A 25,601-nucleotide genomic window follows, 5' to 3' on the forward strand; every position below is an offset into this window, starting at 1 on the left:
ATGGATAACCGTTGTTCTTCATTAATAGCAAAAGCCTGTGCAACAGGTCCAGTCTCACTGTTTTATCTTGTTCCTAAACCGTTTCCTGTCACAGTTCCATTGACGATGTTGGGAGATTAGAGGGCCAGACAATAATGCTGTTGGATATTTTATAAATTGGGGCTTTAGATAAGGAATAATTTAGCATAATTGGCTTCTGTGTGTTTGGCTTTTGATAGTATTGTATCTGCGGTATCAACAGTGACAAAACTATACTGATGACAAGAACGATCCCAGTTGACTAAACTTTTAGGCTCCAATGAGAAAGTTCTTCTGTGTTGTTAGTCAGTTGGGTTTTCTCACTTTTGTCTCTGTGGGATTAACTGGAGGCATAAAGGTCAGGTAAACTTGATGAAATATTAATAACTCTCTCTGCAACCAGTGTTGGCTTCTGCCAGCGTTCAGGAAAATCACTACAACATGCAGCTGGTGAGATGCTGCTAATGCTGCTATATATATATATATATATATATATATATATATTATTGTTGTTCCAAACTTCCTTAATGGAAATTTAAGTAATTGTATTTAAAGGGACTTTTTTGTTAGGGAATTAAAACATCATATGTAGAGAAATTAACATAACTCGAAAAATATGTGTACACATAAGGCAAGGCAAGTTAATTTATATAGCACGTTTCGTATACAAATGTAATTCAAAGTGCTTTACATAAAAGAAAGTAAAATAATCATGAAGAAAAAAAAAAAAAAAAAAACAAGCAATTTTAAAATGTATAAAATAATTAAAAACTTTACTTAATTAAAATGAATTTAAAAACAGTTTGATAATGATTTTACATAAAAAAGAATAAATAAATAAAAAACAGTGAAAATATAGTGCAATCAGTTTACCTTTCATAGGTGCCACCGTGTTGGAACCACGTGATCAACTGCATTATGCAGTTAGTTAATACTGATATTTGTAGTATGAGAACAGCTTTAGTGTGAACACTGTCAAAAATAAATGTGTTTTTAAGATTGTTTAACTGTTTTTTACAGTTTTTTTTAATATTGTCCAGACAGCAAGAAAAAATAAGTTTATTGGCCCTCAACTAAGCTGAAAGTTGAATTAACTAGTATAACTGTTGTTTCAACTCAGAAACACATGTTGAAACAACTGCATTACACACACACACACACACACACACAAAAATTATATATATATATATATATATATATATATATATATATATATATATATATATATATATATATATATATATATATAATTTTTTTTTTTTTTTTTTTTACAGTGAAGCAGCAGATATGCAATACACTTCATTCATCCAGTAGGTTTCAGTATTAAATTCAAAACCACTGGTAGTTTTCAGACAGTTAAACATGAACAAAATCTGGCAGTGCAGCTATGTGTTTGTTTTAATTGTTTGGCAAATGTAAACGGCAGTTGAATATGTAAAAAAAATCTTCTTTAGCTCCGGCTGAGATGACAGTGTGGATCAAGAGAAAGCTGGACTTTCATTCATGCTCTGACTGTGCAGACTGGTTTAAACTTCCAATATTAAACTTTCAGCACTTGGAAGTGCTCCAAATCGGCCGTTTGCTTTTATTAAAATGTCAACATGTGGCACAGTGTCAGCCTAGTGGTACTCTCAAATATTTACCCCGCATGCTCACGAAACGTTTTCAGATCCGTAATGCCCACTTGAACTCTTAACAAGGCCATGTTTCCAAACAGAGCAGTGTAGGGATGAGGCAATCCCTCGTCTGTGTAATGTTGCATTAGCCCGCTCAACCGTTCAACCAGCTGTGGAAAGCAGAGAGCTAAGTGGGCTCGGCCGGGGTCCTGAGCACAGATGGGGACCTTTAATTTTTAAAGCTGTTATTCGTGTTGCTGAGCTCTCAGTGTATTGTCACGTGCATATGAGTTCTAATTCAGCCCTGCGTCTCGCTCCTACCTTCCCTGCAGTATTCACTCTATCCACAGCAAGAAGAAACATCAGTGGCTCTACTCTGACCTCGGATGGCTTCTGCTGTGAGAGCATTTGTGGTTTGATATGATGAGAATTGGTCAGATTCAAATTCCTGATGTGTAAGTGGATCAGTGTCTTATGAACCACTACTGTTTTTATGTAGTACATTTAGTCTGTCTGTCCTCCATTCATCCCAATCAAACACGCCGTATTTCCATCAATCCATCACTTTTAAATAACTTATCCATCCCAAACCAACATCTCAACACATCCATCCATCCATTCCATCCCTCATTCATCCTCCACCTCATTCAAACACTCAATCCATCCATCCCATGGAGGGATAAGTTGTTTGATGTCAAATAATTCATCTATCCAAGTCCAAATCATCCCTTCACCTGTGCATTCATTTGTTCATCCTGTTCTAACATCTCATCTATCCTCCTTTCATTCAAGTTCTCCATCCATCCATTCATCAATCCATCCCATTTACACCTCATCCACACTCTCCATCCATTCCATTTACACCTCATTTATCCTCCTCCTCATTCAAACTCTCCATCCATCCCATGGCGGATTGAGGTGTTGATTTTCAAACTACAGTACTCATCCATCCAAGTCCACCTCATCTCTCCACCCACTATTCCACTTGTTCATCTCATTCAAACATCTCATCTTTCCTCCATTCACTCAGATTCTTCATCCGTCCATCCATCCATCCCATTTGCACCTCATTCATCCTCCACCTCATTCAAACACTGCAATCCCATGGTGGATTAATTTTTTTTTTTTTTTTTTTTTTTTTTTTTTTACATGCTCATCTATCCAAGTCCAACTCATCCCTCCACCTGTTCATCCATTTGTTCATCCCATTCTAACACCTCATCTATCCTCCATTCATTCAAGTTTTCCAACCATCCATCAATCCCATTTACACCTCATCCATCCCAATTACACCTCATTTATCCTCCACCTTATTTATCCTCCACCTTATTCAAACTCTCCATCCATTCCATGGTGGATTGAGGTGTTGGATTTCAAATTACTCATCCATCCAAATCCACCTCATCCCTCCTCCCAATAATCTGCATGTTCATTCCATTCAAACACCTCATCTATCCTCCATTCACTCAAATTCTTCATCCGTTCATCCATCCATTCCATTTATACCCCATTCATCCTCCACCTCATTCAAACACTCCAATCCCATGGCGGATTTAGGTGTTGGATTTCAAAATGCTCATCTATCCAAGTCCAACTCATCCCTCCACCCGTTCATCAATTTGTTCATCCCATTCTAACACCTCATCTATACTCCATTCATTCAAGTTTTCCATCCATCTCATTTACACCTCATCCACACTCTCCATCTATCTATCCTTCCATTCATACGTATATACATACATAGTCTTCATCCAACTTTTGGTTTGTTTGTTTTGTTACAAAAATTGTAAGATGGATGCTTAAATTTAACAAAACATTTACCAATGGAATAAGAAAAAATATGTATTTAAAGAAGTATTGTTTTAACAAGTCTCTAAAATAATTTGAACTAAAAAACTTTGCTAAAAATAAAGATGAATATAAAAATTGATTAACAGCTTTATTTAGTATTTTTTTGCAGTATAAGTGTCTGTGTAAGAGTCCTCATTCCATCATCTGCCCTTTTGAGACACAGGAAGTGTGTGTATATGACTTTGTTGTCATGTCAAGAGTGCAATGTGGTATCTTGTTTATTCTCCAGTGTCTGCGGTGTTGTTTACGTGTCACTTGAACCTTCAGATCAGGGCCAGCTCTCAGTGTCTGTTGCAACACATGACCTGCCATGTCATTGCTTGACAACACAGCAAAGCCTGACAAATTGTCATAGACCATTAAGATGGCTTCCATGGAAATAGCAGCGCCAGGAGATGGAGAAGATAAAATGAGATTCGTGTTCTACCTGAAATGTCATCCTGTGTGTCCTTCATGTTCTGATCTCCCTTAGAAAAACCCTTTCACATCACACTGTTTTCAGATTCCTTTAACATTCATGTGCTTACACACTTGCTCACAGGCCTGCTGAGTATTTGTAAGTGTCACTGTGAAGTCTGGCAGTAGGAAGGTGGCAGTAACTCAAGCTCATGTCTACAAACACATGGACTTAGCTGTTTGATTAGTCAGCGATTAGATGCTTTATTTTCAGTCTCCCTTAGGATAACTGACCACTTCAACTGTAAATTTATCTTTTACTTAGGACCTGACAAAAAGTACTGCGACTGTAATGCTATTAATGGTAATTATGATACTATGCTAGTGAATAATTAATATATTAATGTAATATGGTATTGTAAAATCAGTACTGAAGTTTGTTACAATATTTATTATTAGGCGGGGCTGATCCCATTGCTACATACGACAAAATCTTTGGGAGACTGTGATTGGCTGGTTGTCCAATAAAAAAGTGCTTTAGACATTATAATAAGCCTTAACTTTGAAAAGTTGCATTTTTTTAGTTGGCAAATATGTTACGGTAACATTTACTCAATACAGTTATCTACTGGTCGACTGCACTCAATAACTGAACTCAGACAAAACTAAAGTACATACTGTGCGGAGGGAAGGGGTTCTAGCTGACAAAAAAGTCTACATACTCCGCAATGCTGCATTTATTTGATGAAAATTAGTGTACATTATACAGCAGTAATACTCTAACAATTTAAATAACTTTTTTATTTTAGCGTATTTTAAAGTTTAATTTATACATTTAATGGCAGAGCTGAAATTTCAGCAGCCATTACTCTAATATGCTGATTTGGTACAATGATATTATTTACTGTTATCATCGTTGAAAACAGTTGTGCTGCTAAATATCTTTCTGGAAACCAAAATACACTGTTAAGGATTCTTGATTAATATAAAGTTCAAAAGAATGGCATTCATTTGAATTTTTAAATAACAAAAGGTTTACTTTTGAGCAATTCTGTGCATTATGTTAACTTTTTTTTTTTTTTTTTTAAGTATTCACAAACACACATACACATATTAATTATATACATTGAAATATATTTGTATATTTGTAAAAATTAAATTTACAGTTCAAAGGTGTGTTTATATATATATATATATGTGTGTGTGTGTTTAGACTTAAAAAAATATATAGTTTTTTTAAGGTGTGTGTGTGTGTGTGTGTGTGTGTGTGTGTGTGTGTGTGTATACACAATAATTACCAGCTTATCCTAGGATAATTACAACACATTTTCAGTTCTATATATGACTTTTATGTTGCTCCACTTGCTTTTACAAAACACAGCGGAAAGGAAGGTCCCTTTGTACCTATTCCCACTGACATCCTGTGTCTCCATCAGACTATAGTCTCTTTGATCTACGCTGATCCCCCTGCTCACTGTTTTCTTTCTCACTGAAGAGGTTGAGGTTGAGGTTAAGCTGTGCTTTATTCTTTTCACACACACTCTCCAGGCATTATAATCGAGTCAGCAGCAGAGGTCAGGAAATATAACACACCTCTGAGTATTTGTGGAGAAACGTGCTGTATAGATTCTGGTAGCGCATAGCGTCTGCTGTGAAATCATCTTTTTCAACTTTTACCAGAAAGTTCAGGTGTGTTAGAACGTTACTGTGTGATAATGTCCCCTGTCCTTGCACTGTTCCCTTTTTTCGGCCTTTGGTAGGTGTGTGTGAGCAGAATGATGGGAAATGGAGCGCTCTGACACTGAAGGATCAATGGGGAAGCTCGGTAGAGAAGTTTTGCCGTGTGGTGCGGCTTGATGCTATTAGAACACAATTGTTCGGGTCTCTTTTGGCTCGTCCCTGGAGGGAAATCGTAAAGACTGCATCAGTCAAAAGCAGCCAAACAGCGTACACAGCCACAGCTACAAAAAGCAACAATGGCACCCACACAAAAGACCAATGGCAGAAAAAATGAAAGATGTGGTGTTTTGAAATAGTTCAAATAATGTTTCATTCGATTTCAGAATGGTTGCAATGGTAAAACAAGTGCTTTTATAGAGTTCAGCCAGTGATATTCTTTCTCTTTTCTCTTTGTTTTTCTCTTTCTCTTTCTCTTTCTCTTTGTTCTTCTATTTCTCTTTCTCTTTCCTTCTGGATTATACTTAAAAACAAGTAATGTACCGTGGTTATTCAACATGATTTGTACAACATGGTGCTATTTTAGCACATACCGTATATACCATGTTAATGAGTCAATGACGAATAAGTGATTAAATTCAATTTAAAATACACTTGGCAAGTTCTTAGAGATCAAATTTTTCTATTTACAGTTTGTTAGTTTCATATGATTTTTACCTTTTTCAAGGAAAGGTTAATTATAATGACACTAAAATTGTAATGTGGCACAGCCAGGTAAAAAGCAATAACATATTTTCCTTTGATTACATGGGAGTGAAGATATCTCATTCTTACTTTATAAATACCATGAATTAGTAATTTTGAAATGTTGTTTTTGTGGAGCAGTTATTGTAGTATGATTGATATAATATTAAATATTTTTCATTTTAATTTTAGATAAAGTTTAGGTAATGTTTTAGCAATAATATATAATCTTATCTAGTGTTTGTTAGTTTTAGTGTGTGTGTGTGTGTGTATATATATTTAATATAATAGTATAATATAATAGTGCTGTCAAATAGTGATCGACCGATATTGGTTTTTTATAACCGATACCGATACCGATTATTTGTATGTTTATGTACCCGATAACCGATATGCAGAACGGATTTTTATTTACTGTTATACTTCTGTTTCTGACTATTATTACAACACAAATGAGCTGAGAAAAACATTTTATTTATAACAATCACTCCCCCCTTGCATACAAAAAAAAAAACATTATATTTATACACAAATAAATAGAGGGGTCTGAGTCCAAAAAATTTAAGCGCACTGTTACTAAGTGTCTTTGTTTTAAAATAAAAGCTTTGATGAGGTAAAAAAATAAAAACAGGTAAAAAAATAAAGCCCAAAAATGATTCTAACATATTGGTGGGGGCGGGAGGGCTATTTAGGAGTGCATAGCTATTTACTCCCAGTTAAGCAGAACTAGGTTTTAGTGTAGAAAACAGAGTCTTTCAGCATTCTGCCCAGTAAGCCTGCTACCTTCAAAAATGTCATGCAGTGGCCGTGCTTGAGGCTTCCTGATCATCAACCCAGTCAGGTGCTGAGCAATATGAACGAACTTTTTTTCCCGAGACTATATAAAGTTAAACAGCACTTGTCAGTTGGCATTTTATGATCTAGATTCAATCTAACGTTAGATCATGAAATGCCAACTGACAAAGTGCTGTTTGACTATAATTTAATCAACAGCGATCGCGCATGGAGATAATAATTAATTTCCACAAAGCGGTATATGTAGCCTATATGTGTATTAGCGAAATAATTGTTATGTAGTAAATGATAATATAATCTAGGGTGTTTAAACAAGATAATCTTGTCAAAAGTTTCATTCAGTGGCATTGCTTGAGGCTTCCTGATCATCAACCCAGTCAGGTGCGGAGCAATATGAACGAACTTTTTTTCCCGAACTATATAAAGTTAAACAGCACTTGTCAGTTGGCATTTTATGATCTAAATTTAATATAACGTTAAATCATGAAATGCCAACTGACAAAGTGCTCTTTGACTATAACTTAATCAACCGCGATTGCGCATGGAGATAATAAATAATTAATTTCCACAAAGCAGTAGGCTATATTTATATGTGTATTAGCGAAATAATTGTTATGTAGTAAATGATAATATAATCTAGGGTGTTTAAACAAGATAATCTTGTCAAAAGTTTCATTCAGTCGCCGTGCTTAAGCCTCCAGATCATCCGTCAGTTGCTAAGCAATATGAACAAACTTTCTCTTCTAGACTAATGCTGAGCAAATACAACAGATAGAGAATTAAATTCAACGCTTTTATTTTCAACATGCACTCATTCATGTCTGTTTTATTTAATTCATGTAAAGATACGTCTTTATTGGGGCAGGACATGATGAATTACACTATACGTGACTCAATGAGTTCGTCTCAATTGTTTAGAAACAAGCTGCATAAATTAACTATATCAGGAATTTATGTCTCAGATCTCATTTGTGCATGTCTGTTATGTTAAATAAAGTTGATTAATTAAAGCAAACCAAGTAGAACATATATTTTACCTGTGCACTGAGTTGTTGACTGATCTCCTCAGACACCCAGGCTGCAATGGCGGAAATCTCAAAACGGCCACAAGATGGCGCCGTAAATCGGCGAATCCGATATTACAAAACCGATACCCGATTATGGAAAAATGCTTAAATATCGGTAAAAATATCGGTAAACAGATACATCGGTCGATCACTACTGTCAAATGATTAATCGCATAAAAGTTTTTGTGCACATTATGTATGTGCAATGTGTATATTTATTGTGTATATATAAATACACACACAGTATATATTTTGAAAATATTTACATGCATATACACTTATTTATATTCTTATGTTTTACATTATATATAAATACATTTACAAATTTGTTACTTTTTTTTTCTTAAATATACATTCATATATATATATATATATATATATATATATATATATATATATATATATATATATATATATATATATATATATATATATATATATATATATATATATATATATATATATATGTATGTATGTATGTATGTGTGTGTATATATATATATATATATATATATATATATATATATATATATATATATATATATATATATACTGTTCAAAAGTTTGGGATCAGTTTGTTTTTGACTAAACCTTGCTATCAGGATGACCCATCATCTATTTCTCCTAATCATGGTCTGTTTCTTCTAAAAGATTCTTCTAAAGAAGAGGGGGTTTATTTAAGGAAATCCATCTCGAGTGTATTGAGGATTTTGTTAAGGCCCATCGAGGCAGACAGTTGCAACTCGAAATACCATATATATCATGTTCATAAGAACCACCTCAACTGTCTAGTTATCTCATTACGCTATACTCTGCAGATAGTTCGCATTACAGGCTGACATTAAACTATTTTGAGCTACCAGAGCTATTTTGATCCCTGCATGGCACAGGTTCAGTCATTTGCACCTCAACACCTGAATCAAATCCCGCTACATTTTCAACAAATATAGCAAACAATTTTATTTATTGGGCTATTTATTATTACCACTCACTTGCAGCTCATAACAGGCCATTTAGAACCTATGAATAATTCTTTGAAACAGTCTGCTTTAGAATAATCTTCCACATTTGTAAATATTAATCCAAGTAGGTAAGTAAAAGTATGTATTGTCGAGTTGGTGCAATTTAGACAGCAAAATAGACAGCAGCGGCCCTGCAGCTAAATGCGCAAGCAGGTAAACAACACCAGTTATGTATATATGTCTGTCTCAGAGACAAGCTGAACACAAATAAGAGTGAATATGTTTTTTTTAATAAGTTTGCTAGAGTTGTGGCACAGTAGTTAGCACACACATGCTCCTGAAGTTGTCAATAAATCCATTGGAAGTCATCAATATTGTCAGGTTGTTAATGTTCCTGTTACTACGGCTTTCACCACGTCAGTGAAAGCTGAACTGCTGTCATGTTCTCTGGCAGCTTTCTAAGCTTCAACACAACTAGTACATCCCCAGTTCTTCATTGCATGATGTATTATGGTTTCATTTAAATTGGTACATGGGTAGCAACTGGTGGTTATTTGCTTCTAACTATAGGAAAGTGAGTGGCATATGTGAAGTTAAGGATTATATAAAATTACAGTCTCTTATTTGACACCTTGGCACATCTCAGAGAACTCGAGGAATGATTAGCACCGTATTTGGTTTTGCGGGAGGCCAAGTCCTGAGACTTTATATTTGAAAATATACACTCTTAAAAGAATAGGACACCCATCAAACTGAACCCATATAACTTTGTTTCTTCTTCTTCTTCTTCAAAAAAAGGAATGTATTGGCCATTCTTGTCAATATAATAGAAGTGCAAGGCTGTCATGTAACAAAATGACAAAAAGTAAGCATACCAGTTTCATTAAAATGGTTCATAATAGTGCCGTCTTGTTAGGGCCCGAGCACCGGTCGTGCGAGGACCCTCTTGGAATTGTTCCATTTATTCTCTTAGAAGTTTCTATTTAGTTGCGCTCATGACGTCAAATGTGTTCAAATCACTACTAGAGAAAACAGAGAAAAATAGCTGTGGCATTTCCTTTTGCTAAAAAGGTAGAAAAACGGTTACCTCCATAATTCACAGGGTTCAGTCTGACTTTCCTTGAGCTGTCAAATTAAAGCTGACAAATAAACAGGGACAACTGGGTCCAGGTAACATAAAGTAAGAGTACGCATTGTTCATTTACATGTACTACTGACATTGTAACAATGGCCATAACAACATATATTTTTACAAAATGGCAAAGAAGGAATGGGCATAAACATTGTTTTGTACTCAAATAAAATCTTAAAATTTCACCACTTTGTGGTGGCTTTCATGCGCACTCAACTTGCAAATATATATAATCTTTCCATCAAGACATGAAAACACACTAATGTGACAGATTTGTAAAGTGAGTTAATAACTCTCAGACTTAACTTTTCTTTGGCATATTCATTAGAGTTGATGTACTGTACTGTGTGCACAAATAGTTTCTCTTGAGTTTTAGCTTTCATAATTTGTTGCATCTAGTTCACAAAACCATTCTGATTTGGTTCTCAAGTTTAACTTGGACTATAACGTATGGGCCATTTGAACTTGATTTGTCATGACATAATTTGCACTTTTTGGGCTGGACTTACCATAAAATAAGATGCACTCAGATTTTCTGATGTAATAATCATATTTGATGGCATTCTGAACTTGTTCTGGTTCTTCCATGCCTGGTGTTTGAAATGCACAGTTTCCCTTTGTTAAGTCCACAGCTAAGAACAAAGAGTCGGAGAAGCTCTAGAGATGGGAATTTGGTCCCTGATGAAAAGAACCACAATCCACCCATATCTATGTTATGTATAAAACAACTAAATTTATATGGAAGGAATGTAACACTGGAATTCAGATGCTACAATTCCTCACACATTGTGGGCATTCTGGGTGCTATGGGACCTGTGCATCTCAGTGCAATATAATAATGTGGTCTTGTTGTTGTTGTTGTTTTTTAGATTTCTTGACTCCAGAAAGATGTGGGGTGGCCATAACGATGGTGACCAGCAAGGTCATGTGAGTGCACGAATGGAGACCAGCTTACCCATGGGTACCACCAGTATTTCTGTATCCCAGCAACAGGCTCCTAAGAAGTTTGCTCCTGTTGTGGCTCCCAAGCCCAAGTTCAACCCCTATAAACAACCCGGGGATGCAACACACGAGGGAGCTGGTAAGACTTATAGCCTTGACTTTTTCATTATTAGCGTTTGTGCACATTTGCATATGACCATGGTCAGAACACATGTACGGGTTTGCAAAATGTGTTTTTGCCACTTGAGAATCAGAACTGGGAAACGATGATCGACTTGGAGTCGAAATTCAAAGAAACGTTGAGGCAAATTGAATTGCACAGGCTAAAATGTGGCTTTTACATGAAACCTCAAGATGCAAAACTCGCTTGAAATAAGGATGTTACTGAACCACGACTGCAGGACACAAGGGCTCTTGGTCTGCCTTGCATCATACTAAAAAGTCTCGACTGCTCTTTGAAGCTGTCGTCTTGCCAAAGACATTTTATTTTGGAAGACAGGTGACCATCTGACCATGAAAGTCCACCACTGGTGGCCATTTATATGCTAGGTCTATCTTAGCACTTTAAACAAGACATCTGGAAACACACACACACACGGCTATTGGCTTTGTGGTATTTCTGCTTTAACTTTTATTAACTTTTATGTGTATTATTGCTCAATATGACTGGCATATGTTTGCCAGCACAAAAAAAACAACAACAAAATATATAGACTAGTTATATCTTCACTCAAAATAACTTAATCCAAGTTCATAAATACACAAAAATGACACAAATTCACAAAACTGGTCCGAATTAAGTGTAATATAGAGAATATAGCAAGCAAGTCACATGAATATCTTTTGTTGTGACAGAGTTTGCATACAAAACAAACAAAATATAGATCAGATTTTATAAATTTGTCTCCAAAATTTTTTTAGGGGTTATTTAAAAGGGCCATTAAAAAAATTCTTATTAGTTTAGTATTTCATAGTTATACTTAACTAGCAGTTTTAACATTTACTAAATGTGTCTATTTTTTGTCAGTTTACCATATGGCCAACACTTTAGGTTGGGTAAAACAATAAGGTTCATTAGTTACTGTTAATTAATGCACTAACAAACAATGAGCAATACGTTTGTTACAGTATTTATTCATCTTTGTTAATGTTAATTAATAAAACTACAATTGTTCATTGTAAAAATTTTCATTATATTAACTTACGGAACATGTCTTTAGCTAATTTGATGGATTAATGAGGTTATTCAGTTAGAAAATCTATTTATTTAGTTCAGCATTAATTCTAAAACCCAAGCTATGATAATTTACACGAGAGGATCAGTGAGTCTGTTGGTGGTCAATGTGTGAGTTGTTCATATGTAATCGCCTCACACACATATGAGTAGGTCCATATTGGCTTTGTGCATGTGTGGGGCCAGAGGGGTTGAGTTTATAAGGAATCATTGTTGGCTTATGTCCAGGTTTTCAGTAGCATGTGATGTTCACATTCACTGGAGGTCTTGGGTGGCACATTCCATTAGAGCAACATGGCCCCAGTGTCACTGTTAAGCCCCTGATGGGTGGCAGGTGCCAAGAATGTGTCCATCCGCTGTGCCAGCTCCCTCCCCTGTCAGATTTTTCTTGCCTCGCTGCTCAGGCTTTTACTGTTCCTCTCATTGTCACTGTCTCTGATGATATTCCTGGAAAAGGAGACTGATTATGATGTATGTGCTTGAGTTTGTTTGCATGTTATTACTAGTAATTGTCCCTTAGATAAAAATAGTGTTGTTTAGTTACATAACATGGTACCAAATTGATGCTGTGTTTGCATTACCGTTAGAGATGTAAAGATAACTGTATTATTACTCATGTATTTGCTTGAGTTTGTTTGCATGTCATTACTAATAATTGTCCTTTACATAAAAATACTGTTTTTAGTTGCATAATATGTTACCAAATTCTTGGTGTATTTGTATTACCATTAGAGATGCATAGATAATTGTATAATTACTCATAATAGTATGTTTTAATAGCATACAAATAGCATATAACATAATCCATATCGGATCTATATAGGTGGAGCTGGGGAAGGTGGAGGGTTTCAGAGCCATATAAAATGCAAGGCAGTAAGCTCATTGGCTGCATATGCAGCATGAACCAATTAGCTATCAGCCTGCGTGATCTAGAGTTTCATGACTAAACTATATACTGTATACTGTGCAGCGGTTGAGGGCAGAACTGATTTTATGCTATTTACACACGAGGACAACAAAGAAACACAGGAAATACTAAGTGAAAAAGTCTCTAACAAGTCATGACAAGGAAGAAGTTGTTGATTAGTAAAGTGCAATTTAATTATAGTCGCCAATGACTCAAATTACCAGGTTTACATTTTATATATATATATATATATATATATATATATATATATATATATATATATATATATATATATATATATATATATATATATATATATATACACCTGTTTTGCGTGTGTGAAGATGCATTAAAAAGACATTATGTGGATTTCACATATATCAAAACCTAAATATTACAGTTTCACATGTCAAATCCTTTGATTACATGATGTTTTCTATCAATAGTTTGTTATGTAAAGTTTAAAAGGTTGCAGCAACCCCGACAAATAAACCCAACAATCCGTGAGGCTCATATTTACAAGCATACGTGCAGAGTTGCATGAGTTATTATTGATTACTGACTGCAGACACATGGCCCTTGGGCATTACGTAAATATGGGTGAAACCACATAAATGCTCAAAAGTGTTAGTGTGATTTCTTTGCAGTTTCTACCCAGACAGGCATTTTCATGCTCTCTGGACATCAACCAAGTCTTAGCTAACGGCATGCCCTTTGGCAATTTGTAATTTTTTTTTTTTTTCTTAAAGAGTATTATTGGGAATTTGTTTCTGAAATAAAAGTGCTCTATTCTTGCATTAATTGGCTGATAGTGGCGCTGTCAGATAGGGGTTTCCATGGTTACAGCGTGGGCTTTCTGGACCCTAAAAAGCTTTCTGATTAGAAATGTGAATTTAACTTAATCTCTATGGTGAAAATGGTATTAATTAAGTTATTCTATTTTTAAACATTTCACAGAAAATAAGAAAGATAGAGGACCTTGAGGGCTTATTTTATGCTGTAACCCTGCTGCTCTGCTGCTGGTGTGAGAGCGACACCGAGACCTGCCTTTGTTTCAAAAGAAAACCAATGATGAGATAATTGGAGGGAGTTTTCACACATCTATCCCAGTCAAACTTTGAGCAAGACAAAGTTACCTGAGCTCCTTTTGTCCTATTTTAGTTTTACTGTACCAGAGTCAACAGAGAAATGCAACCAACCAATATGCATATTTGTCATTTTTTTGGGTTTGCTGTAAATACCAAGCCATAAATTTGAAGACATTGTAACTGAATAATACAACATGCATCTTTATTCAGACTGACATTGCGAATGTTCCGTTTAGTTCTGTATGATTTCTACAAACTGACTAGAAGCCGATTGAAACAAATGACATCCGCCGCGCAAGTGTCTCTCTCTCACACAAAAGTCCCCAGCGAACCACCTGTTTTTCAGTAAATGATGGAGCAAGACTATGGGTAATGTATTTATAATTCAGGCCCACATGGGACAGTTAACAAAAGTAAACTCATTTGCATTATTTGTGGTGTCATTTTCAAAGATTATAAATATTATACATTAACACTCATTCAAAAAAAAAAAATAATAAGTAGGAAGGACTGCAGTTTAGAAGCAAAAACATCAACATCAACATGAGATGTAAGAATATAAGTGCTGGGGAATGCTGATATATTTTTATTTTTATTTTTTTTTTAATTTTGCAACTTTCAAATATCATTTCATTTATTTCTACCTTTTGTTTAGCAAGGAAGAACATTGCCTGTGCCTATAAAAAATTATAGAAACTGTTATTTTAGTAATAATATAAAACAATAATTAATGTGTTACTTTGTAGGTAATATTTCATTCCAGAACACCACATGTTTAAGGTGTTTTTTTCTTTTTTTTCTGACATTCTTTTAATTCTGCAACGGTTCACTAAAACGATCTTTTTTTTTCTGAAAACTTTCTAACCTTATGGTTACACAGAGCTCAGAGAGCACAGAGGAAGAGTTTGTGCATATGCTTGTGTCACGCTAGAAGGGCTCCCGTGGGCATTGCGGTTCACACTTCTGTAAATTTTAGGGTGTCTCTATCTAAACAAGGTGCTTGAAAAACAGTATCAGACCTATATTATCCAATATTTGCCACAGGAAGTGGATGCGTTGCGTAATATCTCCTTTATTCTTCTGTGTATTACTGCCAGCTTGCAGCTGCTTATGACTATGTGAAGTCAAGGCTAAGCGACATAAAAACAAACCAGATGAAATCCAGGCATGGCTGAACAAGACTGACAGTGACAAACATGTTTTTTATTTAATTTTTTATTTGTTTGTCCGGTATTAAGTTTCTTGTGGTTTAATCTGAACAACAGACAGCTGGGATGTTTACCTCAGTTGTTTAATGTTAGCAAGCTAGTACCTTTTCACATCGAGTATGTATTTTGTGGATGGGTATTTTGAGGTATTTATTTATTTGTTCTGAAAGTGACAAATGCAGCTTAAAACCTGAATAAAAGAGTTTCTCCAGTCACTTTGACTGTTGCTAAAAAAAAAAAAAAAAAGAACCAAAGGAAAAAAAGCAAGCCACTATACAGATTTATTCATTCAGTTTAGTCATTTAGTATTGACTACATGCTGTTAAAGTGTGGTCAGACGCAAACGAGCCTGCCTGTTATCGCAGTTCGCCACCGTCTGTTGTATTCAGTGCCATGACTTCATGTCTGACTAACCTCTTGACTTATTCTGAGCTTCTGTCTGGAACATTTCTAATTGAAGGTTGAAAGGCAGATACAGAACATAAAAGCTGTTTTAGGTCCTGTATCTGCCCGTGTGCTATTGTGTGAGAAAATGTGCCGGAAGATAGTGTGAGTTGAGGCCTTGAATCGAGGGCAGTTCATTAGGCCTCTATTACTGTGGATAAGCCCAATTCCTTAGCAAGCTAATTGACTTTTTATTAATGGAGATAAGTGAACGTGTCAATTATCTGAGCAAGAACATCATAGGAGATAAAGCAAACAGTAATAGGGAATCATTGTAAAGGTGTCTCGTCAAAGTGAGGATTTGTACAGGGCTAATGAGGTTTTTAACACTGGTTTTCACATTAAACTAATCTGACGGGAAATGTGGAAAAACCTGAGTGTGTTTGTGTGTGTGTGTACTGCCGCATAAGGTATGCAAACTCTTTGGATTTACCTGGATTTCTTCATGAGATGGCCATGAAAAAGTCTCAAAAAGAAACAAATAACATGCTTTTTTTTATTAATGTCCGCCGAATTTATATCCAGTAAAAACCATTGAACATACATTTGCTTGTGTTATTTGTTATTTAGAGACTAATGCATTAATGAATTCACCGCTAATCACATCTAACAAGAATTAGAAATCGCTCTCTCTAATCTAATAAAATATATTTAATATCTTTATTAATGCATTACTGTCATATAATTAATCTCGCATAATTGCTGTCATCCTTCTCTGACAAGCCTGTGCTACCCTATTTTACCAGCTAAATAAAGACATTCAGTTAAAGGTTTATTACCAAAATATTATATTATATTATATTATGTTATGTTATGTTATGTTATGTTATGTTATGTTATGTTATGTTATATTATATTATATTATAAATTCCCTAACCAAAAATATAACAAATATATAAATAACCCTTGTTTTGTTGGAGCTGTGGCATAACACATTGAGCTGTGGTGCTCATGTGAGAGATCTGGACCATGCCGTGTCCTGGTCTTTTTTCCCCATACATCCATACATTTGCCTCTGTCAAAAAGTGGCATGACCTTTTATGTCCTACTTTTATCAACAGGCAAATATAAGCAGACACCGTATCTTTAGCCAGTATTTTGTTCTCGTTTTCTACATGACCATCACAACTTATGATGTGCCAAACCTCAAAATTGCCTGTTATGTATATGAGTTTAGAGTCAGCCAGCTCAACAGTTAAACACCTGCATGTCTAATTCACAGCGGATGGTCGGTAAAAACAGGAACTTGTTCACTCGGTTGTTCAAGAAAGCAAAGCCAAACAAAAGAACAAAGGGGCGTGTAAACATCTACTTTACATAGTTTCCAGACCGTGCTGCTTTTTAGTGAAAAGGTGCATTTTCTTTTCTCTACTTTTTTCTGAAAGATCAAATGCAGTATTATCTGATAGACATCTAGTGTGAAAACAGTGACCTCATCATCCTTTTACAGTACACATTTTAGGGAAACCATTAGTTGCTCAAGCAGATTGATACACACTTGCACAAGCTCACACATAAATATACTCAGTATTTGCAAACTCAAACTCCAGCACACACTCGTCTCTAATTTCTGTGAAAGGAAGACCTCTGTGCCGCAAGAAAAATAACATCTGTACAAGACAGAGAAAAGGCCTATCTGCTTTTTTTTTAGAAACTGTTTTTAGCAAGACTTATTGGCAGGGGTCATTTGCTTCTCGCCTTCCCACGACTACCAAATAGATTATACTTGGGTGGTTGGACAAATACTTATTAAATGAGGCATATTTTAGTTATAGAAGGCAAGGATTTGTATCTCCACCAATTCTGTCAGTATATTTCCCCATTCATATTATCCAGTTTACAACTTTGCTGTTACTGTCACAGGTTCCTCTTTAATTATTTTGCTGAAATGTTTTATTGTATAAAGTGTGGTCCGACTACATCTATCAAGCAAGTATAATACAAGACTCTCAAGTTGTTATACATGGGTCTGTAATATAGAACTGTAGGGTTGCGTTGGGCTGCAGTGATCAGCACATGCTTCAGAGTCTGACATTTACTGTGACCCGCTGTGTCTGCTATTCTTTACAACATTACATTGCACCACATTTGGCTGTCCAAGTTGACACGGTCAAGTTTTGGTGTGGTGAACCCATTGCAGATGGAGTATTTTAAAGTAATCATTTAATCAAAAAATACAAATTCTGCCATCACGTATTCACCCTCATGTGGTTCCAAAACTGTATGACTCTTAAATGTAAAAAAAAAACAAAAAACGTTGATTTAATGTAATGAAAGGAGCTGACCTTAAGCTGTCTTTAGGATCCTTAAGTTGGTTTAGAAAGCAGTTTGCGTTATTTCTTGTACAAGACCCAATCACAATAATCTGTTCTGTGAATAGCCAAAGACACTTCAAAACAAACTTTTTCAAAAACAACTCTTATATGTGACCCTGGACCACAAAACCAGTCTTAAGTGTACATTTTATTTTTCAAAACTGAGATTTATACAACATCTGATAGTTGAATAAATAAGATTTCCATTGGTATATGGTTCATTAGGATCAGACATATTTTGAAGTTGTCCAAATGAATTCTTAGCAATGCATATTATCAATCAAAAATGAAGTTTTGATATATTTATGGTAAGAAATTTACAAAATATCTTCTGGCATAAAAGAAAAATCTATCATTTTGACCCATACAATATAAATATATATATATATATATATATATATATATATATATATATATATATATATATATCTATATAGATATATAGATATATAGATATATATATATATATATATATATATATATTTATTTATTATTATTATTATTATTTTTTGGCTATTGCTACAAATATACCCCAGCGACTTAAGACTGGTTTTGTGGTCCAGGGTCACATATGTATTTTTGTGAAACATATGTTTTTTACAAATACGTTTTTTTTTTTTTTTTTTTTTTTACAAACATTGTTTAGCTGAGATGGTATTTGTGGACGAGCACATAAGATGATCAAATAATTTATGTAATCCTCTCTGAGCTGTGTTGTGCAAGTATTATCATATCAGTGAATAATGTATGCCGTTGAAGGGTCCAAGAAAATGCAAAGAACCTCTGGGTTAAAATAGTAGTTTTTAAAGAAATATGGGGGGTTTGTGTTTGTGTGCTTGCCTTTTCTCTCTCTCTCAATATTAATGTGTCACGTGTTTTCGCTAAAGTTAAATAAGAGTTCTCCATATAGAAATCACATATAGCTTTAGGTTAGATTGTAGCAGGCCTGTAATCCAAAAACTCATTTCGGGAAGTGTAATCCAGACACATCACTGCTGTTTAATCTCTTGTAACTTCATTGTCTCTTTTGATTTAAGAGGATTAAACAACTAAATATTTGGTTGGCCACTTGGAAACTTTATATACAATAAAATTTGCATGATAAACAATGTGGCATGAAAGCTATTAACATTATTCAGGGTATTATCTGACTGTTTTGATTGTGCATCCTAGCTCTTTGACATGGTCCCAAATCTCTGAAACATGATTACCTGAATGAAAAAACAAAAACAAAACAAAAACAAAGTAAGAATCTGTTTATTTACTTGAAAGCACACGTCACAGTACCCTTGTTTAATTTTATTGTTTTGGACTAAGGATGCATCAGTATCAAAATTGTATTCAGCATCATAAGCTGTTATGAATGAAATTTTTTTGTTAAATTCTATAATTATATATATATAGAGAGAGATCATACTAAATGCATGTTATATTTTATTTAGTACTGTCCTGAGTAAGATATTGTACATAAAAGATATTAACATTTAGTCCACATGACAAAAATTTGCTGAAATTATTAAAATAACCCCACTCAAAGGTTTGGGAACCCTTGGTTCTTAATACTGTGTGCTGTTACCTGATGATCCTTGACTGTCTTTCTGTTTTGTGATGGTTGTGCATGAGTCCCTTGTTTGTTCTGAACAGTTAAACTGAGCAGCGTTCTTCAGAAAAGTCTTTAAGGTCCTGCAGATTCTTCAGTTTTCCAATATCTTGGCATATTTGAACCCTTTCCAGCAGTGACTTTATGATTTTGAGATGCATCTTATCAAACTGAGGACATTATATATAGGACATGTGAGGACATATATATATTGTTTGTTTGTGTGTGTGTGTGTGTAAATATTAATTATTTATCTGTTTTAATTATATTTGTATATTATTTTTACTTGCCTGGTCGACAATAGTTGCAAAATATTGTCATCTACGCTTGTTATCAGAGGATACGGGGAGATTATAGCTGTTTACATTAATGTTTAGTTTTTATATCAAACTGTGAATCTGATATAAAATTGTGGATTAGAATAAATGCAAATGAGGGACTGCACTTACTAGCAAAAGACCCCCAAGGCTACCCAGTCACATTGGGTTGTGGGAGTCAGATTTGGGCCACCAGGGGCTTTGCATCGAAGAGTTCTTTAATTTTGTTGGTTTTTCCAAACATGATTTAATCAAAGAGTAGTGATGAAAATCAAAGCATCTGAAGATGTAGGCATATTTGTTTCTGCTACATTCCCCTTAAAGGTGTAGTTCACCCAGAAATGAATGTTCTATCATCATTTGCTCACCCTCATGTTATTTCAGACTTGTTTTCCCCCACTCAGGAATATAAAAAACTGAAGCAAATTCTTACAATCGAAGTCAGCAGTAACTCTTTGGTTTTCAAAAATTTTCAAAATATCTTCTTTAAGATTTTTAAAGAGCTGTTCCTTTAAGAGATAATAAGTTTTGTAAATAAAGGGCTTTCCTATTGTTGGAATGATTTAAATATGAGTCATTTACACAGAACGTGTTTCTTGTGTTCAAAACAACTAGACAGAGCACAACTGAATGAATATATAGATTTCTAAAGCCTTTTTTTTTGTGATGTTTATTCAATACTTTACTAATTTTCCACAGTAACGTATAATAAATGATTACTATTATCTTCATTTAGAGTTTTTTTCTCAGCAAATATTGCTATGCAAATAGTTGTAAATTAATAATTATAATCATGTATAAATAACTGGGATTTATTAAATTTATTATCAGCATCTCATGAAGAAACAAAAGGCAGAAGAAAAAACTAAAAGTCTCACTCTTCGTTGTAACTGTGATATTCTTGGAAGGTTCAAGTAAACACTTGAGCGTCCTCCAAGAATCCTAATGTGTCTGTGTTGATCTCTGCTGTTTCATGCAGCTGCCTTCATCAATCACTTCATATCCATTACACCTTTTAGGCCCTTCTCTCATCTCTCCATTGAGCGCAGAGAATTCTTAACACCACACAGGTCAAAGGTCATTCTTCTCATGCAGTCCACTGGTAGAAAGATTTGCGGTTAGACTTATTATAGCTCAAACAATGCTTTGAGTTCTGTCATCACATGGCTGTCAGCCATGGCTTGCACATTGCAAAGACCAAATAAGCCATTATGTTTGGCTGACAGGAAAGGAAAGTGGCAGCTGTACACGTCTGTCCTGTATTATGCCACATACGATTAGGGCAATAAATTCAAAATGATTTAGTGAGGGCTTTGATGTTCACTGGATTCTGTTTATTGTGTGTTGGGTATATGACAGTATGATGTGGACTGAACTCATAGACCTTGTTTACACCCGTTGATATAAAAGCACATACAGTAGTTGACTTCATACAGGTACTAAAATAATGAAGAATTCAGCTTGACGTGTTTTTTGGTCAAAATAAAAACCAGTTGTGGAAGAAATCGCATATTTTTTAAATAATGTATGACATATTTTCTTTTGTTAAACACAAAAGAGTGTATTTTGATTTTTATTAGATTTTATAACTTTTCTCTGTACAATGAAAGTCAGTGGGGTCCAACATTCAAATTTCCATTTCAAAAGTATCTTTTCACATTAAACAATGTCAACCGGGTTTGGAACAACATGACAGTGTGTTATATTATAACGAGGGAGGCGTGAAAACAAAGTGGAGATCCAAATGCAATGCTTTAATAAGAGCGTAGTCAAACAGGTGTGGTCAACAACAGCAAACAACAATGGCAGTGGCAAGGCAAAACAGTAATCCAGATAATCAGGCAAGGGTCAGGGCTGGCAGCAAAACAATCATAAACAAGAAAACACTCCAGGGATCAAAACACAAAGGCAAGGAAACAGAGAAAGTAGAAACATGGAAATTTAGAAACCATGGGAGAGCTATACATCATTCAATCACCAGCGAAGACAGAGAGTGGGTGTGCTATTCTTAAATTCATACTAATGTGAAACAGCTGTGACCTGATGAGAGACAGGTGATGCACTTGATGAGTCCAGGCAAATGATTATGGGAAATGGAGTCCTGAGTGAATGGCAAGGTACAGAATGGAGTGCCCTTTAGAGGAGCTCACGGGCGCTCCAGCTGTATGGAAATCATGACGTATATACATTTTAAATGAATAAAATGAAATTAATCACTTTAGATGCACCCTTCACCACCCAACATTATTAAGGTCTGGGCTCTGTAAAAAAAACGGCTTGTTTATAAGCTGCATGATTCTTGAATTTTTCTGATTATACTGGACCTCTTTCCGATTTCAGAACGATTGAGGTTTGTGGTTGTGCAGGATTGACCAGCACCTTGTGTGGGTCAGATTCTCATCCTTTATTTTAATTTTTGATGTGCTGCACACAGTAATCCAATCATTATTTTACAGATTGGGAGTGTTATGCTGGCACTGGTAGTGAGAACTAATAGGAAACGGTAATAAAACAAATAGACAGAGATTGCTGATTAAATGCCTCCATATAACCGTGTTAATTTGAGGCCAAGTAGGACTCACCGTTTGCGATTTTAGAAGAGAACTTGCAATGTAATGGCCATTTCTTTTTTGCATTGTTGTAATGGGGTACTGGAGTTCACCTGATGGCCACTGCGGATGTGACAGGGAGCTGTTTATGTCCTGACAGCCTTAGTTCACCTCCTTGTTAATTAGAAGGTTGAATAAACGGTCTTTGGCAGGAGAGTAGGAATGATCTGAAAAGTGGGGGCGACTCATTATAAACCTTATCAGCCTGACTCATGAATATTAATTAGGTGATGTGACAGTCGCCCAGTGGTCCTAACTGAATTACTTAAAAGACAGGAAAATTGGATTAGCCACTTACCAATTTGGTGTTTGTGCAGTCCATTTGGTTTGCAAAGAATTCTGCTTGGCGTCAACGTCGTTGTACAGCCATGCAAAAAAAAAAAAAAAAAAAAAAAAAATTATACATTTTCATGTGAAAAGCTTTTTTTCTTTTTTTTTTTTTTAAGAAAAAGCTTTTGCTTGCCATGGTTGCATTTTTATGATAAAAATACAGTAATATATAGTGATATATTATTCCAATTTATAGTAACTGTTATTTATTGCACGATTTATATATATAAAAAATACCATGCTTTCACCAGCAATTTATCTAGTCTTCAATTTCTCATGATCTTTCAGAAATCATTCTAATATGATGATTTTGTGATCAAGATATATTTATTAGCATTATCAGTGTTAAAAACAGCTAATATTCATGGAACAATCAATGGCAATAATAAATAAATTAACATTTATATATAAACATTTATTTTTAAGAGTGTATGTACTGTAAAGGCCCAATTCTCACTAATAATTGCAACTTTTGCTTCAATTGACACCACTTATTACTGCTTAGCAAGGAATAGGCAAGTAGTAGATACGGTAATGCTGAATATGTGCTTTATAAATACTTACAGTATATATAGCCAAAATGCTAGTAATATGTTATTAATCAAGTAGTTAATAATGAGAATTGGTCCCTACACTAAAATGTTACCAAAAATGAATGATCAGTTCTAAAACATTATTTGAATAGTAACTGTGACTTTTAGTAGAAAAAGCTTTTTATTAAATAGTCATATGGATTTTCCCTGAAAAGTACGAGTAAAGTCCTCAGAGCATTCAGTGAAGAATAGAAGAAAATGTATTCAAAAACTTTTCATGGGTGGAATGGACAGGATCAACAATAAAAGACTAAGCATGTGAGCTGTCTGCACGGCCTTTTGTCAAAGTAAGCAGCAGATGCTTGTGGTTTCTACGGGAACCTTAAGATTCTCATTTGTGGGTTTCCTGTCAGGTTTCCACAGAGAGACTTATGTGGGGAGTCTGACATAACAGCCGGTAGTCGGTTAGCTGATGACCAGCCGAACGAGGAGGGAGAGAGACAAAAGAAATAAAAATAAAGAAACAAGCAAGCATGCTCAGATGAAAACAGGACAAAAACATTAGGAGAAAATAAAATTATGAAAATGTATCTGCAGGTTGTATGTCAGCAAGTTCACAAAGTTTTCCTCTGCTTCTGAAGGAAAGATTCTCAATGGCTACTCAAAGTGTTTCCATCACTTTCAAGTGTTTCCATTCATTTCATCACCGACAGATAATCCCGCTTTATGATAATCGTTGGCTAGACAGCATAGTAGACAATGTAAAAACAGCACTTTAAGCCACTTACCACCTAGAAACTGTGTAAATGTCTTAAACTGGAACATAAGTTGAATTTTGTGGGAGAATTAGATGTACATCCTCTTAGCGGTACTTAAGGGACATGTCATGAACTTTACAGATGCTTTAATACAGTAATCTCAGGGTCTGGCGCCATTGGGAACTGAACTCAATAATATAATATATCGTTTCCAGTGACAGGCTGACGATTGACCCGGTTTTAAAGATGGAAAATGAACATATGACATGCATCTTAAAGACATGACAGCTTTTGGTCAGCTTAATTCAGACCACTGCTTGAAGTTTCATGTCCTTCTTGAGCCAGACAAGGACGCATGGAGCCAAAAATGATTTTCACAAATGAAACTGAAGCTGCCCTAATTTTTCATAAACTTCCAACTTGCATGTATTTTAAAAGCAAATACGAAACTCGGCTATGTTTTCGAAGGCTTATCGGCATAACAGAAATCAAATCTGAAAAATGAAAGCACAGATTAGCCGAAGGAAATTAAGATGTAGGAATTAGAAAAATGTTTGTCAGTTTGCATTAAACAGCAACAGAAAGAGATGTCAGTTTTAGTTAGTACACACAAAAACGTAAGGGCAGTTAAATATATAAATAAACACCCAATAAAATGTGACTAGTAATAAACGCTAAATAAATACACAAATTACAGGCCAATGAGGTCAGTAAGGACTTTTTTTTCAGTAGTACCTAGTTTCAGGAAGGACATGTTAAACTTACCAATAAATAAAATAAAATAACTTTATATTCATAAAAAAATCCTGACCAAAAAAATAAATAAAAATAAGCAGAACCTTTAGGGTCCATGGAACTTTTCCATTTTATAGAAGTTTCTTTAGTGAAGAAAGGTTTTTAGGTTTAAGAAATGTTCTTTATGCTAAGAATTGTTTATTTTTATTTTTTGAAAGATGTTGATCGAAAGGTTCTTTGGAGAACCAAAAATAACTCTTCAGTGGCATCACTATGAAAACAGCTTTTTACACCTTAATTTTTAAGAGTGTAACTGAACCAAT

General features: G+C 34.7%; 1 protein-coding gene across 3 annotated transcripts in view; it reads left to right on the forward strand.

Annotated features, from left to right (window-relative positions):
- LOC113099054 (lipoma-preferred partner homolog) overlaps positions 1-25,601 on the forward strand; it is a 175,596-nt gene that overhangs the window by 46,057 nt on the left and 103,938 nt on the right. For all 3 annotated transcript variants that reach the window (XM_026264147.1, XM_026264134.1, XM_026264139.1), the window contains one exon: positions 11,128-11,339. In XM_026264147.1, coding sequence (XP_026119932.1) covers positions 11,147-11,339 — 193 coding nt within the window. In that variant the 5' untranslated portion in view covers positions 11,128-11,146. The remainder of the gene's footprint in view (positions 1-11,127; positions 11,340-25,601) is intronic.

This window comes from Carassius auratus, chromosome 6, assembly GCF_003368295.1.
Source record: "Carassius auratus strain Wakin chromosome 6, ASM336829v1, whole genome shotgun sequence".
In the NCBI taxonomy this organism is placed as follows: domain Eukaryota; kingdom Metazoa; phylum Chordata; class Actinopteri; order Cypriniformes; family Cyprinidae; genus Carassius; species Carassius auratus.